Source organism: Panthera pardus, unplaced genomic scaffold (genome assembly GCF_024362965.1).
Source record: "Panthera pardus isolate Hobbes unplaced genomic scaffold, ASM2436296v1 HiC_scaffold_27, whole genome shotgun sequence".
In the NCBI taxonomy this organism is placed as follows: domain Eukaryota; kingdom Metazoa; phylum Chordata; class Mammalia; order Carnivora; family Felidae; genus Panthera; species Panthera pardus.
Genome location: NW_026526843.1, coordinates 80,013,095 through 80,038,900, shown reverse-complemented (window position 1 = coordinate 80,038,900; position 25,806 = coordinate 80,013,095). Strand labels below are relative to the sequence as shown.

The window sequence follows — 25,806 nt, the reverse complement described above, 5'->3', positions numbered from 1 at the left end:
ATAATAAACACACCTGCTCTGAAGCCACTTCTGTCTGCAGAAGACTCACAGATGTTTGCAGCAACACAGCTCTGGACATTACCTAATTACGGAGACTGGGCGCAAGCAGACTTTCTCTGTAGTTCAGAGGGACTGCACGGGCACTTCCTGGGTTACACAGCACTGGATCTGTGGGGAGGAAGAAGGATGATGCCTCATTAATGCCTCCTGAAATGAAAAGGCACACATGTAAGTCCCAAAACGACTCTGAAATGACTCCGTGATGCAGGCATGAAACTGCTGTTCGCATTCCCCAACCCAGGGATACCGGGCAACAAGGTACAGCCCCTGGAGATGCTACGCCAGGGGGGCCGGCACCATCCCCCCAGGACCTCATACCGTGGGCGGTGGGCTGTGCTTCCAGCTCTCTGTGGGCAGGAAGACTCTTCAACTTGCTCTGCCCGGATGATCCGAAGGCTGCTCGTGCTGCAGGGCTGCAAACGGTGACTCGATGGTGTTCCCTGGTGCCCTCTAGGCCTGGCTCCAAACCTCCTGATAAACTGTGATCTGCTGCTCTAGAATTTAAATGCGGTGACCTCACACCTGACAAAGAACAACCCAATATGGATAAAGAACCTGAATGCAAAAGTTAGGTTTTTTTTATATGTATATTTATTTGGCAAGGATGATGAGGTAACGGGTCAGAAATTCCTTCGAGGGGAATACCATCCGTGTTATAAAGCAGGGAAACAATGTTCTACATTTAGCTCAGCATACTCATAACGGCTTACACAGACAACACAATAGTGAACCACCAAGTTCCAGTTCCAGGTCCCTTTCTGCACCTCCTTTAGCGTCAGTCTCTTGAAAGTGGATCTCCGTTCAGCACACATCCATTCCAGCAGACCAGTGCTGCTGCTGGGAGGCAGTCCGTGAAATGGCACAAAAGCACATGGCCATCGACAATGGGGCATTCATGCTACAGAGAAGCTCTCTACTGTACTGACAACAAGGCAGGGAGGAGAGGCAGAGTTCGGGGTGGGAAAGTGACAACATGCATCACGGGAGCCATAATAAGGAAGTTGCGGACCCCTGGGGTATGCGGTGTCCCATAGAAAGCCCCACAGGGATCCACAAATTCAAGGTAGGAAAGACAGGACCTTCCTGGGATTGGATGAGGGCTCACGCCGATCGAATTTTCAGTCATCAACGCTGCTCTTGTCACTTCTCTGACGACTGCTTACTGGTTGGTCCCCAAAAGAAATCCACGCTCAGGATCATGTCTGGAGCCATTCAGACCTGTGTCACGTGAGGATGAGAGCCTCAGTTTTCTTTCAACCACTGCTTTAGGAGCCTCTGAAACATCCTTTTGCTTTCCTGCTGCATCTCCAGTTGGAGCTTCTCGTCTCTTTCCTGCTGTTGGAGCACCCCTTCGGGCAGCAGGCCAGGTCGGCTGGTGCTCAGGCTGAGGGTCAAGCCGCTGAGGCCCTGTACCAGTGTCTCCCAGGAGGAAGCATGGGGGGCCCCTTTCCTCTCTGCAGACATCCCAGAGACATTTGGCCTATGGCTCTGGCAGTATCGACATTCGCATCTGAATCTGTTCTGATCTCTATCACCTGAGGAGGAGATCCTGGCTTTCCTCTCCACCCGATAAGGTGCCACCTGATCGAGGTGCCGCCGTCTCATGTGCCCCAGAAGGGTTTTCTTCCTCTGAGGGGACGCTGACCTTTCCCACCGCCTCTCTTGTAGGGTTTTCTCATCTCTGTAGCGCTGCTGGAGCAGCCCCTCTGGAAGAGGGGCAGGGTATTTGGTGCCAGGACTGGTTTTGAGGTCACCCAGGCCCATCATAAGCAGTTCCGAGAAGGAAGGAGAGGAGGCTGCCGTGACTTCCCGGGAGGTCTCTTCAGAGATCATCGGGGAAGACTCAGAAATCAGTGTTGAGCTGCATTTCCGGAGTGGATCCATGGAGGTGTGGTCCATGCTCACAGCTCCACCTGGCCCTTGGTCTAGACAGGAAGCTGAAGACAAAGGTTATCAAAGAGCTGGAAGCTAGCAAGGGAGGTGTGTGGCCAGAAGGACCCAGACTACATCAAATGGTGATAAAAGAAGAAAGAAAACTCCGTTATTATTCATCTGACTTAACGTTTCTGAGCCTCAGCTTCCTATCTGTTAAATGGGGATAATAATGAGCCCTACTCCCTACGATGGTTCTGGGCTTTAAATAAGAGTATACATTTCCAAACTCAGAATTCGGATGGCATATAATCAGGATCTCAGGCATGAGATTAATCATCAAAACCACATCACAGGTAATGAAAAATGGTGCCCTGCAGTCAACCATGTGAATCCCCTGCCCACTTTTTGTTGTTGTTGTTGTTGTTGTTGTTGTTGTTGTTGTTGTTGAAAGAGAGAGACAGAGGGCGCGAGTGAGCAAGGGGGGGGGGGGAGAGAGAGAGAGACAGAGAGAGACAGAGAGACAGAGAGAGACGACAGAGAATGAATGAATAGGGAGCCTGAAGCGTGGCGCAAGCTCAGTCAACCCTGCCGACTTTTTATAACCATTCAAGCATAATTTTAAGAACACTCCATGTGTGACCAGCATCTGCTATACTCGTAAGTGTCCATGTACTTTCCAAAAGGAGACAATGGCTAAAATTTCCACCATGGTGACACATTCTTTTGAATTTTCACTGGCTTTTATCTAGGTAAAAAGGATGTTCAAACCTAGGGAAGTCATTTCGTAATCCTCAGTAAGCAGCAGTAAGAATTTTACTAAAATACAAGAACAGAGATCAATGAAATTTCTAACAAGACAGATTAGAGAAACTCAAATTAAAAGTTGCTTCTTTGGGGCGCCTGGGTGGTTCAGTCGGTTAGGCGTCCGACTTCGGCTCAGGTCATGATCTCGCGGTCCGTGAGTTCGAGCCCCCCGTCGGGCTCTGTGCTGACAGCTCGGAGCCTGGAGCCTGTTTCAGATTCTGTGTCTCCCTCTCTCTCTGACCCTCCCCTGTTCATGCTCTGTCTCTCTCTGTCTCAGAAATAAATAAACGTTAAAAAAAAAAGTTGCTTCTTTGATGGGGTGCTGGCGGGCTCAGTCAGGCGTCTGACACTTGATTTCAGCTCAGGTCATGATCTCGAGGTTCGTGGGATTGAGCCACATGTCAGGCTCTGGGCTGACATTGTACAGCCTGCTTAGGATTCTCTCTCTCCCTCTCTCTCTGCCCCTTCCCCGCTCACATGCTCTTTATCTCCCAAAATAAATAAGTAAACGTTTTTTTAAAGAGTTGCTTCTTTGAAATAATCAATAAAATTGATAAACCTCTACAGGACTGAAGAAGAAAAAAAAAGAGAAGAGCAAAGAAGACACATCACACTTCTGACTTCTAGCCATACTACACAGCTAGAGTAATAAGAACAGTGTGTTACTGGCATAAGAACTGACACGTGGGCTAACAGAACAGAATCGAGAGCCTAGAAGTAACCCCATGCATGTATGGCCAACTAATATTTGACAACAGAGTCAAGAATACTCAATGGATAAAGAGACAGTCTCTTCAATAAATGCTGCTGGGAGAATGGACTATTCACATGTAAAAGAATAAAGCTGGATTCCTATCTTACACTCACAAAAGTTAGCTTGAAATGGATTAAAGGCTTAAATGTAAGACTGGAAACTAAAACTGCTAGAAGAATACATAACGACAAAGCTCCCTGACACGGGTCTTGGCAATGGATTTTTGGATATACCACCCAAGGCACAAACAACAAAATCAAAAACAAGTGGGGCTATATCTAACTAAAAAGCTACACACTAAGGAAACCACCAAGGTGAAAAGACAACATATGGAATGGGACAAAATATTTGCAAACCGTATATCTGACAAGGATTTAATATCCAAAATATAAAGAACTCATACATCTCCACAGCAAAAACAAAACAAAATAAACTGAAAAAAAAACCAACAACAACAACAACTAATCATCGAATTTAAAAATGGGTAAAGGTGGGGCGCCTGGGTGGCTCAGTCGGTTGAGCATCCAACTTCAGCTCAGGTCATGATCTCGCGGTGAGTTCGAGCCCCGCGTCGGGCTCTGTGCTGACAGCGCAGAGCCTGGGGCCTGCTTCTGATTCTGTCTCCCTCTCCCTCTCTGTCCTCGCCCCTGCTCATGCTCTGTCTCTCTCTGTGTGTCAAAAATAAATAAACATTAAAAAAATAAAATAAAATAAAATAAAATAAAATAAAATAAAATAAAATAAAGTAAAAATGGGTAAAGGCTATGAACAGACATTTTTCTAAAGATGACGTACAAATGGCCAATGGGTACAGGAAAAGCTGCTGCAAACCACCAATCATCAGGGAAATGCAAATAAAAAGCACAATGAGGTATCACCTCACACCTGTTAGAATGGCTAGCATCAAAAATACAAGAGATAAAAATGCCAGCTTCCATGCGCAGAATAAAGAATACTTGTGTACTTTTGGTGGGAATGTAAATTGGTGCAGCCACTATGGAAAACAGTATGGAGGTTTCTCAAAAAATTAAAAATAGAACTACCATATGATACAGACATTCCACTTCTGATAGTATATCTGAAGGAAATGAAACCACAATGTCAAAGATGTATCTTTACCCCTATGTCCATAGCAGTATTATTTACAATAGCCAAGATATCGACACAGCCTAAGCATCTTTGATGGATAAATGGATCAAGTAAATACACAGACACGCAGGCAGGCAGACACACACACACACACACACACACACACACACACACACACACACACACTATCTGGCCATAAAAAGGAGGAAATCCTGCTATTTGTGACAACATAGTTGGACCTTGAGGGCATTATCTCACTTATGTATGGAATTGAAAAGGAAACTTCCAAATATACAGAAAAAGCTATCAGATTTGTGGTTGTCAGAGGTGGTGATTTGGGGAGGGAGAAGAAAATTGGAGGATGATGGCCAAAAGAAACAAACTTCCAGGTATAAGAAAAATAAGATAAATAACGAAATATAATGTACAACATGATGACTATAGTTAACACTGCTATGTGATATAAATGAAACTGTTAAGAGAGTAAATCCTAAGAGTTCTCTTCACAAGGAAAACATTGGTTTCTTTTTCTTCTTTTTGTGTCTCTGAGATGGTGGATGTCAACTAAACTTACTATGGTAACCATTTCATGATATATGTGAGTCTGATTATTATCCTTTATACCTTATCCAGTGCTGTCAATTATATCTCAATAAAACTGGAAAGAGAGAGAGACAGAGAGAGAGAAAGAGAAGAAATTAGTTACTAACAAGAGGAATGAAAGAGGAGATTTCACTAGAGACCCAGGAAATATGAGAGAAACGATATTATTAATATTACATGAAAATCTCCATACATAAATGCAACAATGTGCAAATGGATTGATTACTCAAAAACCATAAACCACCAAAACTTACCCAAGGTGAAAGAACATGCATATTTCAGTGCCATTTACAGAAACTGAATCAGTTGTTAAAAGCCTATGATGAAAATCCCACATGGTATCACCAGTGAATTCTACCAAATATCGACAGGAATAAAAACACTCACACACAAATTCTACACAATGTCCTCCAGGAAACAGAAGTGGGGGAAATACTTGCAAGTGATTTTATGAGGCTAGCATTTCACTGATACCAAGAAAAGTACTGACCAATATTCTTCCTTAGCACAAGAACAAAATTCCTCAACAAAATACTAGCAGATGGAATCCAGCAACATATTCAAAGGAAAAACAGCATGATCAAGTGGGCTAGCTCAGGAAAGCAAAGGTGGTTCAATAATTGAAAACCAACTAATGCAATCCTCAGATTTAGAATATAACTGATTAATCAATCAATGTAATCTATAGTTGAAGATGAAAGATTAAAAAGAAAAATGATAGCCTCAATGCTATTCCTCTCAAAACCAAATGGCATTTTTCAGTAAACAATTTTAGAAAAACAAGTTTAGAAAAACAATCCTAAAATGCATATGAAACAACAGAAGACCCAGAACAGCCAAGGCAACCTGCAGGAAGAACAAAGTTGGAGGTACCCACCCTCCTCATTTCAAAACATATTTCAAGGCTACAGTAAGTAAATCAGTATGGTAGTGACAGAAAGACAGACACTGGCCAATGGGACAGAAGAGAACCCAGAAATAGACCCACGCATGTACAGTCAGCTGATCTTGACAAGGGTGCCAATAATACGCAATGGGGAAAGGACAGTCTCTTGGACAAATGGTGCCGGGAAACCTGGACACCCACGTGCAAAAAGGACGATATTGGACCCTACGTTACACCACACACAAAAATCAACCCCAAAGGGATTGAAGATTAAGTATAAGACGTGACACTGTAAAACTTCCTGGAAGAAAACATAAAGGAACATCTGTGTGACACAGGTCTTGGCAAGTGATTTCATGGAAACGACACCAAAAGCACAGTCATGAAAAAGCAAAAACGGCCAAGTGGGACTACATCAAACTTAAAAGCTTCTGCACAGCAAAGGAAAACATCAACAAACTGAAAAAGCAATCTACAAAATGGGCAGAGATGTGCAAACCATGTATCTGATAAGGGTTAATTTTCAATATTTATAATAAACTTTTCTAACTCAATAGTAAGAAAACAAACAAACCAATTTAAAAATATGCAAAGGATTTGAATAGACATTTCTCCAAAGAAGACATACAAATGGCCAAAAGGTATATGAAATGATGCTCCCCTTCACTAAGCATTAGGGAAAGGCAAATCAAAACCACAATGAGATGTCACGTCACACATGTGACACGTGAGGATGGTTATTGTCAAACAAACTAACAAAGAGCAGATCACAAGTGTTGGAGAGTATACAGAAAACTGGAACCCTCGTACACTGTCGGTGGGAACGCAACTGGTGCAGCCACAATGGACAACAGTATGGAGGTTCCTCAAAAAATTAAAACTATCATATGATCTTGTTCGTATCCAGATGTCCCCTCCAAAACAACTAAAAACAAACAAACAAACAAACAAACCGCCAAAAAACCCATCATCTGGTCCAGCATCCCACTCCTGGGCATATATCCAAAAGAACTCAAGCCAGCCTCTCAGAGATGTCTGCATTCCCATATTTACTGCAGCATTAATCGCAGTAGCCAGGATAATGGAAACAACAATCCTGTCAATCAACAGTGGAATGGATAAAGGAAGTGTGACACATCTATACAATGGGATATTATTCAGCCGTATAAAAGGAGGAAATCTTACCCTTTGCATTCCAGGTGCTGTGGATTAAAGAAGCGAAATAGATAATGCTGTTTCTTATCCAGTGCCTTCCATGTGCCAGCTAACGTCAGCTAGGTGTTTTACATTTGTTGCCTCCTGGAGGTCTCCCAACAAACCTTGAGTAGGCAGGATTATTGCCTTTAACCAGGAGGAATTTGAGGCTGAAGGAGAGAGACTGAAGTGGCAGGGTCTGCCCTGGAATCCAGTGTGAGTGTAATCCGAATTTTAGGGCGGAGGGAGGTGAGTCTGGAAAGAAAGGCAGGCACTAGGATGCAGACAGCTTCCGATGCCGTGTGGGTGTAAGGGAACATCATGTGCTCCGTTACCTGCCCTGGGGTACCCCCCACCCCCACCCCGGCACCAGGACCAGGGCAGGCTATCTGAGGACATAACTGGAGTGTACTGGATTGATGCACACAGTGTAAGACGGTGTGTATTTGTGGTCCGCAGGTGGGAGAGTCAGCCCTCTGGTGACGGATCGTCCGTGCATGACGCAAAGGATGAGAATGTGTGGCAGAGGAGGAGAGTTTCTAGGGCTGAACACAGACGTGTAATGTGATCTTTATGTTCTTTGCTCTAGCTCACGTGGTGTAAAGCCTGACCTGCCACCTCTCCCATGGCAGCATCAGTAGGTGTAAAGATAGGGAATGTGGCAGATGCAATTCTGTGAACCATCCTTGCATTACCTCATTATGTATTCACAAATGCAACCCTCTCTGCTTGGTATTGTCACTATTAAGAATAATAAGCCCATTTCACAGGTGAGGATAGTAAGGCACAGGGCCAGGTACACTTCTCAAAATGGCAGGACTGCAAGTGGCAGAACTGAGTTGGAAGGAAGGTTGTTTAGGAACAGAGCTTGTGCCCTTACCCACGACACGACATGGCTCCCACAGAAAAGAAAACCAAACCCCACGATGCTCCCCATATCCAGAAGTCTGCTTTGTGCTGTGAGTAAAGAGGAAACCCCTCCTCAAACAGGTCTAATCACAAAGGCAATTCACAATCACACAGAATGAAATCAGAAGTAAGGGTGGGTGCAGGCGGGGCATATTCTGGGGTCTGGTGACGCCATCAAGGACCTAGGTTCTTTCCAGTTCTCTGATCTTTGTGTGTGTGTGTGTGTGTGTGTGTGTGTGTGTGTATGTGTGCGCGCTTTCCATCTTGTGTTTGTCAGAAGAGCCCTGGAAGCAAGGAAGGCAGGTACTGCCATCCCCATCTTAGAACAACAGAAGCTGCATGGCCAGGTCTGGACATAGTGGCCCCAAAGACAACAGGCACTCAGCTATTGCAGGCAGGGCCTTATCCTCTGAGTTTCTGGTCAGACTATGGCTACTGGAGAGCAGGGATCTTCCCTCAGCATTCAGGGCCCATGGTTCAGGCTACAAGTGATGCATGAACACAATTCCACTCATTTGAGGAGCTGCTCAGGGGCTGGCCTGCCTTCGGTGATAATTTGACCTCCCGTTTTCTTGGGTGCCCCTCTGCCTTTTAGTCAGAATACTAGGACATTCTCCAGGTTCTTCTCTTTGGTTCTAGACAAACTCTTTGGCTCTTAGACCCAGGCCCCCGCACGTTTGCTGGCAATGCCTCTCCAGATGATCTGTCAGCCCCAAAAGCAGAACCTAGAAAGTATCCCCAAGGGTGTGAATTCAGGGTTCACGAAGAGGTGACCTTTCAACAAACATTGTGAACAGGGAGAGGAATCTGACAAGCACATTTCTGGGGTCAGGACTTTCCTGTCAAGAGGGAACAGTTGGGAAGAAGTGTCTGAGGCAGAGGCTTCCAGAAACAGTGCAGATACTGCCAGAAGGCTGGAGCAGCTGGGGGGTAGGGGAAGGGAGTGAGAGTCTAACAGAAAGCAGGGGAGAACAACGGGTGACAGGCACTAGATCCTGCTGTGCTGAGTCAGCTTCTGTTCAGTCAGCTGGACTGCAAAGGACACCCAAGGATCACAGATGCCGAATGACAGCCTGTATCGGGCTGTAAGTTAGGCAGAGAAGGGACATGGAGAGGACCACTTAGAGAAGAGGCAGGTTTGGACAAAGAGCTGGAAGGACAGTGAGGAGGAGCGCCTTCTTGTGAGGCTGACAGCAGTCACCTGGATTGACACAGCCTTCACCCGTGTGTTCATGTCCCGTCCCCCAAGGCGATTTGTGCTCTTGCCAGAGCATCCCATATTTAACTAGCAGCCTTAATTCACTCAACAATCCACCTACTGGACAGATCACTGTGGGCACCTACTCTGTGCACCAGTCGCTCGGGACTTGAAAAACATTCTCTGAGTTGCCTGGAGCTCCAAGGATCTTGACCCAAGTTCCACTGTGAGACCAGAACTGTGGCCGATGGGGCAACAGTGACCCACACATTGAAAATCCCTCTATAGCCTCTTTAAGTTTCTGGAATTAGAGATGGTACAAAAGATCCAATCTTCCTCCTCCTCACAGAGAATCTGAGTACAGAGATGTCCCGTTTACTCCATCCTCCTGTGTCATAACCGGTACACGAGCTGCCCTTTGGGATGAAGGACCCTGGGTGAAGGTCCCTCCTTCGCTGAAGAAACATGTTCTAAGCACCACCTGAATTCATGTGTCAGTTCACTGGACTCAGTGGGGACACAGGGATCACACAGGGTGTAGTCTGCAAGCAGATGACCACTGCACATTGTGTGAGAAGAGCAGTGGCAGAATTGAAATCACAGTACCTTAGGGACACAGAGGAGGGCCTCTTACCCCTACTTAAGTGTATGTGTGTGTGTTTGGTCAGGACACACCTCTCAAGGCTGGGGAGGCTGATGACACAGGCACTTTGCTCACCCACAGTGTACAGACACGCACGCCGAAGAACAGAGAGACACCTAGTTAGAGTCGGACTGCAGTCCTTGGGCTACTGGGCTTCAAATCACCAGTGGGGTCTGGTCAGTGCTACGGCTGTGATGCAGCTACTAAAAGCACTTCCTCTGCTTGCCTCTCAATTTGTAACACCTGGTCACCAGTGAGACAGGTAGAGACCTAATTTGGGTGGTGGGGTTGCTTGCAAAGGCTCTCTAACATGGCAAAGTACCGCTCCATGGGGGGAGCCCTGGACATTGAAGTCCTGCTTGGCTGTTGGTTCTGAGGCAAGCCTTCCATGCCAAGGGACTCCAGGTCTGTTGGCTTCAGGGCAGCTCATCGGAGGACAGGCACAAAATCTTAGAACCCTCCAAGGTTGCTGAGTACCTCCATTTCAAGGTGGACAGGTGTTGGGACCATGATGACTATACAATACTGGAACAATATATGCATTTCAGCAGCTGAAACACAATCCAGGAATATCACTGTGAGTGCAAAGTCGGGCTTTGGAGTCAGGCGAAACGGAGGTGTGATGCCCAGATCCACCCTTTCCTGCACCAGCGACCTAAACCTTTCCGTTTGTTTCCTTGTCTACAGACAGTGGGCTTTGACACTTACCTGAGTGTTTGGGTAATAAAACTGTATATACCAGCACAGCTGAGCTCCTCAACAGCCAGGCTGCAGAAGAGACAGTCACACGGTGCCCTGTGTGAGGGACATGTCAGCATGGAGCAAGTATGCCAGGACCTTGGGACTCTAGTCCACGCCTCTGGCTGAGGTTCGGGTTTGGGGGTTGTGGTGGTGGCTGGACCGGTGGTTCCATCTTTTCTCTTGTCCAAGGGACACACTTCATTTCATGCCTAGGCAGAGGAGTTATAGTGAATGAGGTTAATGCTCACAGTTGAGTCTATGACAAGACAGAACCAGCAGGGGGTGCTGCTGCCCCCTGGACCCCACAGGAACTGACAAACTTTCCTCCAGGGGTTTCTGGCACCTGGTAGGGACCCCTAAGGAGTTCTATGAAGGCACTGTCAGGATCCCTTAGAGGGCTCCAATAGTGAGCAGCAGCTGATCTTTGCCTCCTTGATGGCCACAGGGACTAACAGACCAAACCCCTTGTAAAGGGAAGATTAGTTAGTACACTTTCTCTTGTCCCAACAGAAACTCAGGCTGCAACTCAGAGTGAAACATTATCAAAACAAAGTCCAAGGGAAGTAGTGGAAGGCATTTAATTTCTTGGGTCAAAGGTGCCATAAAGTGACATATTCTTTCCACGTTTCTGCTTATCCCTCCTCACTGGAAGGCAGGGCCCCTTCACATTGGGAAAGTTTGTGACACATTCCAAACTCCGTGTCCAAGTGCATCAAAGGATCCATATGAAAGGAGATGAGATCTTTGCTGTGTGTCATCCTATTCCTAGCAAGGAAGCCTTTTCCAGAACAACTGTGCTGTCAGATTGGATCTCCAATTAACTCACTGTGAACCAGGGTAAAACATCTATTTGGGAGAATTTATAATGAAATCTCCATCACTTTTCAGTAAAAAGTTTTATTAACAGTGCCGTTTCATCCAGGGATTCCTAGGGTTAAATGGAAATCGCTCTCTACTTAACCTGATAGCTTGCTTGAACATCAGTAGGAATCAGGCAAATGAAGGCTGGGGACAGGAGACGCAGGGAGGAGAGAGAGTGCCCGAGCCCAGTGGCCATCTACTGAACAGAAAGAGGTTTAAGTTGGCTGGAATATGAAGTGGGGGTGGAGGAGGCCATCTGCTGAAGATGAGGCATTTGAGGGTAGGCAAGGCCTGCTGTGCCTGGTCCAGGAGGCTGGACGTTATCCCAAGAACAGCAGGAAGACCCTGCAGAGTTTTGAGCAGGGTACACAAGACCAGATTAGGATTTAAGAATGGTCCCTCAGGTAGCGGGATGAAGAAATTTGTGGCCAAGGGTTAATATTGGTGGCAGTTATCAAGCAGAGAGGAGGGTCATGTGGCCTAGGAAACTAACTGTAGTGATGGAAGTAAGTGTCAAGATCTTATTTTGAAGGACGTAGGAGGTTGGACTGGACGGACTTGGTGTTTGAGGGGGTGGTGAGAGAGGCAGCAAGGAAGGACGGCTCTAAGAGTCGCTGGCCGAAGCAGCTGGGTAGAAGGCTGCTTTTCACTGGGTTAGGCAACACTGGAGGAGATGCCGATGCATGGGGAGTGGGGGTGGGTGCAGGTGCGTTCACTTTTGGACATGTTGTGTATCGTTGCCTGTGGGGCTCAACCACTTAGTACCTCAGTGACCTGGGGGAGCTGACCTAGCCTCTCTGTGCCTAAGATGCATCCTCTGTAATAGGAGAATGATGCTAATAATTAGAAAACACAGCTAATTTCTGATTCATTTAGTCCAGGATAATGTTCTCTACTTGTACAGCAGAATGCTGTTTTCAAGTTAGGCGGTCCCTAGGCAAAACGGGAGTCTCTCTGCTTATCCATGTATTGGTTGGCTTTACTTATCTGCCGTGTGTATTTTCAACATGCAGTGTGTTTTGGCAGTGCTAAAAGAAAAACAATTAATTCAAAGAAATGTGTTTAGGGGCACCTGGGTGGGTCAGTTAAGGTTAAGCGTCTGACTTCGGCTCAGGTGATGATCTTGTGGCTTGTGGGTTCGGGGCCCACGTTGGACTCTGTGCTGACAGCTCAGAGCCTGGAGCCTGCTTGGGATTCCGTGTCTCCCCGACTCTCTGCCCTTCCCCTGCTAGTGCTCTGTCTCTCAAAAATAAATAAACATTAAAACAAACAATCAAAAGAAATGTGTTTATCACGTGTGATAGTTAGCCTGTCAGTTTGTCCCTCAAAGACACAGCCCCCCTTCAGACCCTCCAGTCTTCTTCTTGTAGCCTCACTCCCTCAGAGGGCGGCGGGTGAGCCTTTGGGACCTACTTTCTCCAACAGTTCTCTTCTCTGTAAAGTCATCTTTACAGAGTCCCAGAGAGTGCCTAGCACCTGTTGAGTGCAATCTGTCTGTGAGCCTGTCAGTTGTCTCAGGTGTGAAGTTAGGGGACAGGAGAGAGCCGGATGTGTAGATCTGGAAACCAACAGTGTGTGCCTGTATTGCAGGCAGGTGGTGAAGCCATATGTACCAAGATTTGAATCAGGGCCCCATCACTTACTCCTTGTGTGACTTTGGGCAGGTTACTTCACCTCCCTGTGGTCAGTTTCCTCATTTGTAAGATGAGGATGATGATCCTATTCTAGGATAATGACTCATGGTTGCCTCCTTCTTTTAGATCAAGAAAATACTACCTTTTAAAACTATAAAGTGCTCTTCAAGTGTAGATTACTTCCAGGGTTAAAAAGAGAATCTCTGCTTATCTAGCTATCTGCTTGGACAGGCACGAAACATGCCATGCTCATTTTTACCCTGCAGACAATGTTGAACTTCACTCGAGCCCTGAAGAGAGCCACAGTCAAGAAATCTCGACAGGCTTTCGTGTTTCAGAAATGGCTTATCACAAAAGACCACTCTTCCCCCTTTAACCTAGAAAAGGCTTGCTCCTCACGCTTTGTCACGCCCTACCATATGTCTGTCGGGTGGCTCCTGGGTTTACATGCGACAAGGCCAAACACAGACCTTTCTCCTTTTGCTGACTGGGGCAGACACACAATCCCTCCAGCTCCCTGATGTAACTGAGATCAGAAGTCAGCCCTCCTGAAACTAGCTAGACACAGAGAGAAACATTTCTTGTTCGTGGAGACTAATCCTGAATGCAGAAACATCCTACCTTAAATCTCCCCCACTATAATGGGTCTACTCAATCCTTAGGGGAAAAGAGGCAAAACCACCCTGCGCAGACCGTGTGATGTTCAGATCTGGGCTGCTCTCAGCATTGCAACAGCCTGAATAGTGAGGTGCTGTACTAGTTTGGTTTTTCTTTCCTAGTATGCACGCATGCAAAAACGACCGGTAAGAACACAAAGATCTGAAAGTGGTACTTCCTGCCACACGTGCGCCCTACAAAGGAAGTAACCCAACGTCACTCGTCACTCGCAGCGCCTGGAAACTCTCCCTACCACCTCGGGAAACATGTATCCTGTGCAGTCACTCAGGTGCGCCACAGTCACTCTGGGGTGGGTTCAACCTTCTCTACTCCCTGCGTGGTTACAAGTCCCGGATTCCAAGTACCCACGCCACGGCCCACGGAGAGGAAGCCACTTCGCCCCGGGGCACCCCGTTGTCCCTCCCTGCCCCGTGCAGCCCGAGGAAGGTTAAGGAGCACCCGGCTTCTCCATAGTGTCCCATGTCTGTGATGTCACACGTAGTCCCGCAGCCCCTCCTCCTGTGGCTGGTCTCTCTAGGAAGTCGGGAGGACTTCCCCTCTCGGTGGTCTTAGCCCTTCTCTTCTGGGGAGGTGGGGGTTCAGACCTGGGGCTGAGGATAGGAGGGGGTGCGCTGGCGCAGGGATGGAAGGAACAGGATCCCGGGAAAGAACATGCATGAGAGCAAAAGCGGGAACCTAAGAATAAAAGAGGGAGAATCTCCCTAGAACAAGCCGGGCGTGCATTCGTGTCACAGGACCACCGTTCTTTCTGCGCCACACAAGAGCAGTGCTCTCTGAAAGAACAGCTGTTTTTCTCAGAAGCCTGCCTCTGCAGTGTCAGAACTGAGGTTTGACAACCTGTGTGTGGCATATTTCTCTTTCTCTAATTGAGGATGCCATATTTAGTGGAGACGAGTTTGACACTTCCCATGGGCATTGCTAGACACCCCCCCCCCCCGCCCCCAGGCCATAACTGGGCTCCAGTCCGTGTTCCACGGGTTCAGAAACAGTCTGTTTCCTTGGCATCACCTCCTGTATTAAACCATCTGAGGAATTCTGTCTAGGAGGTGACATACAAAAAATAGGCTCTGTCATTCCTACACTGGTATACAATTATTTAGAGTGTTGTAATCAGATTACAAGCTCCAATATATAATATTTACAAAAAGAAGGCATGTTTGGTTGTCCAGTTTGCTGAAAAACAGCCAATCCTGGGCAGCAGACATATAAGTGTGATGAGAAACTTGGCTTTATAATTAATCACAGAATTCCATTTAAATTTCCAATACAATTTCCTTATATTGACTACTAATGTGTGTATTGGGTGGGTCGTGTGTGTGTGTGTGTGTGTGTGTGTGTGTGTGTGTGTGTGTCTACGTGCACACGCGTGTGAGTGTTAGGGTGTTTTGTCAAAAACCTAAAAGTGAATGGCCTGTCTTGCCCGAGCCTCTCAAGGTACCAGTAACAGAGAGAAAAGATTTTTTAAAATTCCATATTGGAAGGAGCAGATTGTGAACAACTTCCTATTGGAGTGTCTTACCTGGAACCTCCTGGGATTCAGCAAAATGTTTTGTGAATAGTTTTTTTTAGGGAAGCACTGGTTCTACTGTTTTTAGTTGAATATGGACTACATTTAAAACTGTACTTGAGATTGTATGAAATAGGTAAGCTAAAGCTCGAGATTGGGAGAACCCAACCCTAGGGAAGGGTCTCAGGGAAGCTAACCACACAGAGTCAATGGTCTAGACAAGGAAGACAGGCTGTTAGGAGCTGGAACAGACGAGTTCAGTCAGTCAACTCAGATCAAGCTCTGTCTTTCTGGACAGTTGTCAGACTGAAACATCAGGAAGAGGCCACAAATACCTCAAGTATGAACTTCAGTGTGTGACAAAGGCTCTCTAATCAGGGTATAAACACTCATGTGGCTCAGAAGTGTCAATCCCTGGAAGAAAGCACTGAAGACAGAGGCGAGTTTCCTCACCCTGGGACCCAGATCTCTGAAGCATCATACCCTAGACACAGACTCCCAGATACTTCATGGGCCTCCCACTATGGCTCTCAAAACCCAAAATATCCCATTGACACACTGAGGGAAGCCAACCACATTGACTCAATGGCCTAGACTAGGAAGCCAGGTTGTTCGAAGCTGGAGTGGATGAGATACAGACCCAAGAGAAGGCAGCTAGGAGACCTCAATGCATTGGACATACAATATCAAACCACCCACAGAATTCAAACTCCTATGGAACTCGAGATATGAGGAGAGACACAAAACAGCTCAGAGGCGATAAATTCTATAATACAGATCCACATGCATTTTAGCAACCTGACAACCTGCAACATAGAAACTTAATAGCTCACAGACCTTACACCTTGCACACAGATGCCATACAATCACAGAGCTGACAACCTTGCATGTAGACACACAAACAGCACAAAACACCTGTACCGTGAACACAAGCTTGCTCAGATACCTCCTGTCCCATGACAAATAACCTTTGCAATCTCACAACCTAGAATATGGGCCCCCAGGAGCTCAAATATGCCAACCTCAACAGAGACCCTCAGGAGAGCTCAAACCCTAATTCCTGAAATACATAATGGGAACAGCCCCAGACAACTTACATTCTGCACGCTGCACCTAAAACAGATCACATACCTCACTCACCAGGAGAGACCCCTAACAGCCCAGACAACTCTCACTTGGACACACAACCCTCCACAGCTCAGTGATCTCCCATACTGGACACAGACCCTCTCACAGCTCATACATCTCAAATCCTGGACCCCAAAATGGCTCGTAAAACGACATCTTGTTTTTGAACACAAAAAGTCACTCCATACAGGACACATGTCAATTAGAGACACAATGAGGTCTCACCCAGCCCCATGAGTGAATAGCACAGAGAGACTGAAATACAGAATTACAGACAGCCTTTCTTGGAAACCGCTGTCTCCACAGTATTAGCCCCCATCCCAGTGCACCCATCCAGGCACGTGAGGAACCTCTTTTCCCAGGGATAAATGACCCCAGGTTTTGCCATCATTGGCTGTTTCTGGACAATGACTCAGCTGCACTGGTCCCAGGCCACAACTAGGAGGGAAGCCCCCGCTCACATGTCTGACAGACAGTAGAGCCCTCCACCCATCAAAATGGGGAGACCTTCTAGGTTGGAAGGGTTCATGCCATCTTCAGGAGACTCCCACTGTCCTTAAGGCCCCAGAGCCCTCCTGCTGAGGAGCCATTGCCCCATCGTGGGGATCGGAACCTGTGGGGAAGGCAGAACAGGACAGTCCCACGCTGCTCAGGGTAGATCCACGCCCTCTCAGTCTTGTGGAAGGCCTGGCCCTCATCCCATTCACCCTGAACACACTGCTCTCTTCAGCCTTCTCAGCTCCTAACCCTTGGAGGCACTGCAGCCACCCAATTTTCCCAGTGTCCATGTGAGCCCCAAACACAAGGACACCTTCAGTCAGCAGGTCTGTTGCAAGCCAGTGAACACCAGTGGGGGAAGGAGATGGTGAAGGGGTTCACATTGCCGTGCCAGGATGACCTGCCACAGACCACTTACCTGACCACTGAGGGTGCCCCTGTTCCACCCGCTTCTCTACCTTATCATCTCCCCATCCACCCAAAGGAACCCAAAGGAAACCTGTCCCCTTCTCTCAATGCCTAATTCTGCTTTAAAGGGGAAGGTGGCATGAGGGTGTCCACAGTTCCTGTGGGGCTTTGTGCAAACTGTGAGGCGCATACGTTCCCCGCCCCCCCCCCCCCCGATCTCCCACCATGAAGCCAACACCAGAGCAGGCCTATTTGCTCACGTGGCAGAATCCACGGCGAGGCTGACTTGGGCCTGCCTGGTGCGTGCACCTTGTCCTCCTCAGGGGACACACACACTGGCCCATCTCTCATGCCATTGTGAATTTCCCTCCCCCAGGAACACAGTCTTGCATCTGCAGCCTTTCAGGCACAGGTGTGAATACAGTCAGGGCTTAAGGAACGACTGGGGAGAAGTTCATGGACATGAGAACCCACCTATCTCTTACTTGCCTGCCCTCACTCAAACATCTCTCCTGTCTCATGCTTAAAATCCTATCCTCTAAGTGTTCACTTCTCTGGGTTGAGTAGGGCACCTTGTTTCCCTCAAGAAACTGGCTTGGAGTAGGTCATGAGCCCCTCTTTGAAATATCTCTGCCCATCCAAGACTTATAGTCTGGTGGACACATAACAGGACACTGGAGAAAGATTTAGTGATTTGTTATTGGGCTCATTTCACTATAGTGGGATCCTGGAAGCACTGTTAAAAAAAAAGTTGCAGGAAGACTGACTAAAGGACAGACTAAGAGAAGCCAGTGATCCCACTGACCTGGGTAGCATCTTCAGCTTCTTTTGCTGGTGAGCAGCCTGAGGTTCCACGGCATGATTCCAAACCCTCCACTTCCACCTCCACTCTTCAAAGCCCCACCTGTGCACCCATAAACTCTCTGAGAAGGACACCCCACCTCCAGCCAATGGGATTCTTTTCCTTGGAAGATCCTGGCAGGCAATCCCATCTAGACTAACCAGTCTAGTGTGGTCCTTAATCTCTGCTCTGCTCACCCATGAGGAAACCATTCATGTGCTCCTCTTCCATGTTCCCTGGTCCCTACTTGGTTAGAATCTGTACAGCTGACGGGCTGGGGCCAGAAGTGGGATGATGGTGACCTCCGGAGAGGTGGAGGTCCTTGCATGGTGGTGAGCTCCCCTGCACCCTGCCCGCAATGGTTTCTTTGGGAACACAAGACTCCCTCACTCCAGCTGTACCTCCCAGAGGAGACTGCTTCATCTGGGACTTCAGTGGTACATCCTATTACAGGAAAGTACAACCTGCTGCTCCTCTAGCAACCTTTCACCCTTTCCTGCCACCCCACACCCTGGTAATTTGCCCAGATGGGGTCACATCACCTCCAGCTCCACTCCTCCCCAGGAATAAAACTAATGGGCGCTGCATCCTTCCATCATAGTCTCACTACTCTTAAACTCCCCACAGGGATCATTCCACTTGCATACGCCAAGATCTTGCAGAGAGCCTGAGATAAAGTGTCCAGCCTCCTGTCTACATCTCCCACGTCATGAATGGGGTGCTTAGGGTGCCAGCAAAGGGGCATTTGTTACTCCAGTCACACCGAGGGTAGTGTGACTTGGCAAAAGAACTTTGCAGGGCTCTCTGACGGCGTCTATCAAAATTTGATTCTACTGTGTCCCTACCCTCAGTAGAATTTCAGCTTCATGAAAAGAGGAACATATGTGGGTCTTCTCTAATGTCTCCCCAGCACATACAGTGGTATCAGGCACACAAGAAGGTACTTCAGAGATGTTTCCTTAGCAAAAGGTTTCCTTGATCCAGCAATTTCCATTGCTATTAACTTGTCTTAAAGAAATATTTACACAGCCACAGAAGTATGTGTACAATGAGAATAGCAAATTTCGGGGAGTGGGGGTGGGCTCTAAATGGCCATTGGTAGTCAATGACCTTTGGGAGGGTAAATGAAAGATGAAGTGTTCCTATCCTACAATGGAGCACCCACTGGCCTTGAAACAGAATAAGAGGAGCAAATTTGTACTGACCAGAGATTTTTATTTTATTATTATTATTATTATTATTTTCAAATGGGGAGTAGCAGATCAGTGGTAATCCTAACTCAACCAGTGTCTGTAAGTGTATATGTATGTGCAGGTGCAATTTGTAAATACTGATAACGGGGACAAGACGGAAACACCTATCAGACTACAGTGGTCACCTCTGATGATCAAACTGGTGAAGGCAAGACCTGGATAGCGTATTACATCTTTTGGGGTAGGCAACTGTACTTCTAAAATGGCCAAAATCATATTCAAAAGCAAATGCTTTCCTTTACAATTTTTTTTCATTTTGTTAAGCTGTAAGTCACATTCCATAAAATTCACCCTTTTTTGTTGGCTTTTACTATGTACATATGGTTGTGCCAACCATCACCAACATCTAATTCCAGAAGAAACCCTACGCCATTAGCAGTCCCTGCCCAATCCCCCCTCCCAGGAGCCCTGGACATTTACTAGCAGCTTTATGTCTCTACAGATTTGTCCATTCTGGACATATCCACTAAATAGGATCCTACATTATGTGGCCTTTGAGTCTGGCTTCTTTCACTTAGCATAACGTGTTCAGTTTTCGTCCGTGTTGCAGCAAGTATCACTACTCCATTCTTCTTATGGCTGGATAATATTCTACTATATGGATACATCACCACAGGTGATATATTCATTATTTGGTTGGCACTGGGTTGTTGGCACTCTGTTGTGATTAATGCTGTTAGGAACACTCGTACACAAGTTTTTGTGGGGGCTTATTCTTTATTTGTCTTGGATATATATACCTATGATGGCATAACTGTGTCATACAGCAGCTCTGTTTAACTTTTTGAGGAGCTGCCAAACTGTTTTCCACAGCAGCTGTGCCATTTTGAATTCTCACCAGCAATGTATGAGGATTTCAATTATTCCACACCTTCCCCAACACTTGTTATTTTCACTTTTTAAATTATATCCATATTAGAGGGTGGAAAGTTATAATTCATAGTGCTTTCAATTTTTGTTTTCCTAACGACTAATATTTTTGAGCATCTTTTCATGTGCTTATTTGGCATCTGCAGATCTTTTTTAATAGAAATGTCTATTCAAATGCTTAGCCCATTTTTTTAATTGAGAGAGACAGACAGAGAGAGAGAGCGAGAGAGCGAGAGAGCGAGAGCGAGAGCGAGAGAGAGAGAGCACACACGCACATGCTCAAACGGGGAGGGGTCGAGAAAGAGAATCCCAAGCAGGCTCCATGCTGTTGGCCCAGAGACTGATTTGGGGCTTACTCTCATGAACCGTGAGATCATGACCTAAGCCAGAATCAAGAGTCGGTCACTTCACTGACTGAGCCCCCAGGTGCCTCCCTTATCCCATTATTAATTGGGTTGTCTTTTTACTCTTAGCTTGCAAGAGTTCTTTTTACATTCTGACTACTGGGCCCTTATCAGATATACAAATACTTTTTCCCATTCTTTTGTTTTTTTCACTTTCTTATGGTGTCCTTTAAAGCAAAAACTTTTTCTCATTTTGATGAAGCCATTTTTACCTAACTTTTCATTTATTATCTGTGCTTTTGATGTCCTAGCTAAGAATCCATCACCTAACCCAATGTCACAAAGATTTACTCCTACACGCTCTTACAGAAGAAGTTTTATAGTGTTAGTTCTTACATATGGACTTGGATCCATTTTGACTTAATTTTTATCTGTGGTACGAGGTTTGGATTCAAATTGATTCTTTTAAATGTTGACTATCCAGTTGTCCCAGCACCATTTACTAAAACGACTGCTCCTTCCCCATTTAATTGTCTTGGCACTGTTGTCAACACTTAACTCACCATAGACAGACGGGTTATTTCCAGACTCTCAATGCCATTCTGTTTATCTCTGGGTGTATCCTTAAATCAGTACCACGTCGTATTCATTACTGGAGTTTTGAAATAATGTTTGAAATGGGAATGCACGAGTCTTCCACTTTTGGCCGTCTTCTGCAAGATTGTTTAAATTAATTCTGGGTCCATGAAATTTCCACATAAATTTCAGGAGCAGTCTCTCAATTTCTAAAAAGCTGCAGTTAGAATATCAATAAGGATTACACTGAATGCTTGGATCAATTTGGGGAATGTTGCCATCTTAACAATATCAAGTCTCCCAATCGATGAACACACACAGTCTTTCCATTTTTTAAAATTTGCTTTAATCTCTTTCAACTGTGTTTTGTAATTTTCAGTGTGTAACTCTCACACCTGCTTGGTTAAATTAATTCCTAAATATGTTATTCTTCTTACTCTATCGTAACTGAAGTTGTTTTCTTACTTACTTATTTGGATTATTCACTGCTAATGTACAGAAATACAATTGATTTTTGTATACTGATCTATCTTGCACCCGGAACCTGAAGTCTATTTTATATTTATTTTTATTTATTTTTAAATGTTTATTTAATTTTTGAGGGAGAGAGAGAGAGAGAGAGAGAGCGCGCGCGAGAGCGAGCACAAGCAGGGGAGTGGCAGAGAGAGAAGGGTACAAAGGATCTGAAGTGGGTTCTGTGCTGACAGCAGGGAGCCCAATGCAGGACTCAAACTCACGAACCAGGAGATCATGACCTGAGCAGAAGTCAGACGCTCAACTGACTGAGCCACCCAGGTTCCCAAGTCTATTTTATATTTAAAGTGATTATAGCAACACAGGACTCAAGCCCAATCAACTAATGGAAAGACTGATTCAAACACCAACACTGACATCCTGTGACAGAAAAGGAAAAGAAGAGACACATTACATACAAGGGAACAAACAGGACAGAATGGGCAGACGACTGATCAGAATCCATGCAAGCCAGAATTTTCTGATTAATGCAAATGTTTCTTGAAAATGAAGGTGAAACAAAAACTTTCAAAGAAATAAAAAAGCTGAGAAAATTCATTGCCAGAAGATCTTCCCTACACAACACGTTAAAGGAAGTTCCTCAGGAAGAAGGCAAATGAAATCCAAAGAAAATCTGGATCTATACAAAGAACTGAATAGTGCTGGATGTGGTAAAGTTGCGGGCGTATATGAATTTTTTCCTTATATTTAATCTCAGTAAAAGAGAACCATCTAAATAATAGTAACAATGTGTTGTGGGGTTTACGACCTTGGTAGAAATAAAATGCAAGAAAGCAATAGCACTAAGGCTGGGAGAAAGGACATGGAGGTACATAGTCCTACGATTCTGACAGTGTACAGGAAGTGGTATAATATCATTTGAAGGCACAGTGTGAAAAGCAACAATATATATTAGAACCCTAGAGCAACCGTTTCGAAAAAATGTTTAAAGATATATAACTAGTAAGCCAATTGTGGAGATAAAATGGAATAACACCAAATGTTCAACTGATCCAAAATTATAGAGGGAATAGGAAAGGAAAATGTGAATAAAATATCCATAGGATAAAATATACAGCCAGATGGAAGACTTAAACGTAAACTGTTAACACACTGATTGTACACTGCCTACACATCAATTAAAAGACCTCATTTGTCACTTTAGGTAAAAATAGAAAGACCCAACTATGTACTGTCAAAAGGAATCTCACTTTAAATATGAATACGTAAATTGAGTTAAAAGTAACTGAAAGGAAAATTTATCGATAATGCTATGGTTTGAAGATGTCTCCTCCAAAATTCCTATGTTAAATCCTAACCCCCATACCTCCTAACCTAGGAGGTGTGGCCTTTGGAAGGTGATGAGGCCCTCGGGCAGAGCCCTCATGAACAGGATTAGGGCCCTTATGAAAGAGGTTCCAGAGATCCTTTGTCCTTCCACTATGTGAGGACACAACCACAAATCTGTGACTTTGAAGAGGGTCCTCACTAGAACCCAACTATGCCGGCACCCTGATCTTGGACTTCCAGCCTCCAAAACTGTGAGATACCAAGTTTGTTTATAAGCCTCCCAGTCTGTGGTATTTTGTTCCTGCATCCCCAACACACTAAGACACATACACTCAGCAAACGTGAATCACAGGAAAAGCTGGAAGGGCTAAATTAATATTACAGAGAATATACTTCAGAATGAGGATTATCACAAGGGGAAAAGACAGATGTTACTTAATAAAAGAGGTCCAGTCATCGAGAAGATCCAAAAATCATGAATGTGCATGCATTAGTAAAAACTGATGCAAGAGCTAAAAACTGATAAAACTAAAAGGAAAAACAGAGAAATCAGTTAGCTGAAGCCTTCAACATTCCCCCATCCACAACTGACAGTACAAGTGGACAACACAATCAGAAACTATATGGAGCAGTGGAGCAACACTATCAACAGCCATGACCTAACGGGTGCTTACAGAAGGACAGCACAAGACACCATCTTCTGAAGTGCACACACAAGGTTCACAAGACAGGCCATATTCTGTGCCATAAAGTAAATCTCAACAACTTCTAAAGGGCTGAAATCATACAAACTGGGTTCTCTGACCGCAAAGAATTAAACAGAAATTAATTGCAGCAAGGTATCTGGAAAACCACAGAATATTTTGAAATTAAATGGCATTTCTCAATAATGCAGGGATCAAAGAAGAACCTGCAAGAAGTAGAAAACCAAAACACAGTATGTCAAAATCTGTAAGGTGAATCTACAACAATGCATTGAGGGGAATTTTTATCATTAAATATTTACATTAGAAAAGAAGAACTGTCTGAAATCAGCTGTCTAAACTGTCACCTTAAGAAATTAGAAAAGCAAAATCAATTTAAACCTAAGGGAAGCAGAAAAAGTATAATGAAGGTTTGAGCAGAAATCGACCTACTAGAAATCATAAAATCAATACAAAGGAATCAGTGAAACTAAGAGCTGGTTCTGTGACAGGACCAGTAAATCTAATAGGTTTAGCCAGACTGATAATAAGGAATGAGGGCAGAGTGACATGGATTACTAATATCACTACTGCCAGCAGAGACATCAATACAGATCTTTCAGACATGAAGTGGATGAGAAAATATTATTGAAAATATTATCCAAAAAAAAGATGAAATGGGAAAACTCCTTGAAAGGCCCTAGCTCGCAGGCCCCAGTCAAGAAAATAACACCACTAGCCTTATATCTGTCAGAGATTGAATTCACTAAATCAAACAGAAAACAAAAACCCTTCCCTCACATAAAACTCAAGGCTTGAATGGTTTCACTGTTTAAATTCTATCAAACACATATGAAAGAAATAATGCAGGTTTGAACAAAGTCTTCCAGGCAACTGAAGATGAGGTCACACTTCCTAACACATGTTATAGAGCCAGCAATATCCTGATATGAAAGCAAGACAAAAAATTAAGAAAATAAATTACAGACTCTGGGGAAAAAAAAAAAAAAAAAAAAAAAGAGAGAAACCTCACTAGAGTCCAGAGCCTAGAAAGGAGAACCATACCACTTCAACATCAATTACAGGAAGAACTGTCAGTTATAGACCCAACAGAAGAATAATCAACATGAAACAATCATGTAGGCCCCAACAGGAAAAGATGTACATTGCATGTCCTGTAAGATATTGACTACGCCTCCAACTCAGCCAATGAGAAACTGTCATTACCCTGAACTCTTGCTTTTCTTCAATGGGCTTTCATTCAAAACAACCCTTCCAACTTCCTCCTTCTTCTCCATAAAATAACGTTCCTCTACTTTGCTTATTGGACTTGCCTAGGATTTTGCCTTAGGTTGCTTGTTCCAAACCGTAATTCACTGCTATTCCTGAACAAACTCATTTTGCTGGTAAAATAACTGGCTGTTCTACTTTTGAGGCTAACAAGAGCAATAGCACTCATGACCACAGATGCAATAATCCAAAATAAAATATCGGCTGTTTGAAACCAGCAACATAGAAAAAAGACAAAATACCATAGTGAAATGGTTCCACAGCTTTGAGAGTGGTTCAATGTTTCAGAATCACTCACGCTAACTGACCATAATAACAGACTAAAAATATATAAGCATCTCAATAGATGCATAAAGAGTATTTATTTGATAAATTTACTTGATAAAAACTCCTAGCAAACTAGGAATAAAGAAGGATTTCTAGCTTAGTCTCCTAGGGCTGCTGCAACAAAACTACCACAGACTGGATGACTTCTAAAAACAAGAGAAATCTATTTCTCATATTTCCAGATGCCAGGAAGCCCAAGATCAAGGTGCCAGCAGATTTGGGATGTGAGGCCCTGCTTCCTGCTTCACGGACTGCTGACTTCTTGTCCTCACATGGCGGGAGGGCTGAGGGAGCTCTCAGGGGTGGGTCTCTTTTATAAGGGCACTAATGCCATTCATGTGGGCTTCAT

The 25,806-nt window shown here is 45.0% G+C and overlaps 1 protein-coding gene across 21 annotated transcripts in view; it reads right to left on the bottom strand.

Annotated features, from left to right (window-relative positions):
- FAM156A (family with sequence similarity 156 member A) overlaps nt 1-25,806 on the bottom strand; it is a 47,137-nt gene that overhangs the window by 4,485 nt on the left and 16,846 nt on the right. For 6 of the 21 annotated variants that reach the window (XM_053891601.1, XM_053891597.1, XM_053891607.1 and 3 more), the window contains one exon: nt 629-2,063. In XM_053891601.1, the coding sequence (XP_053747576.1) occupies nt 1,303-1,959 (657 nt within the window). In that variant the 5' untranslated portion in view covers nt 1,960-2,063 and the 3' untranslated portion in view covers nt 629-1,302. Of the gene's footprint in view, nt 1-13; nt 169-378; nt 583-628; nt 2,064-7,256; nt 9,454-10,723; nt 18,580-25,806 lie in introns of those variants that run through there. The other 15 variants (XR_008418271.1, XR_008418270.1, XR_008418269.1 and 12 more) reach the window with 9 other exon arrangements.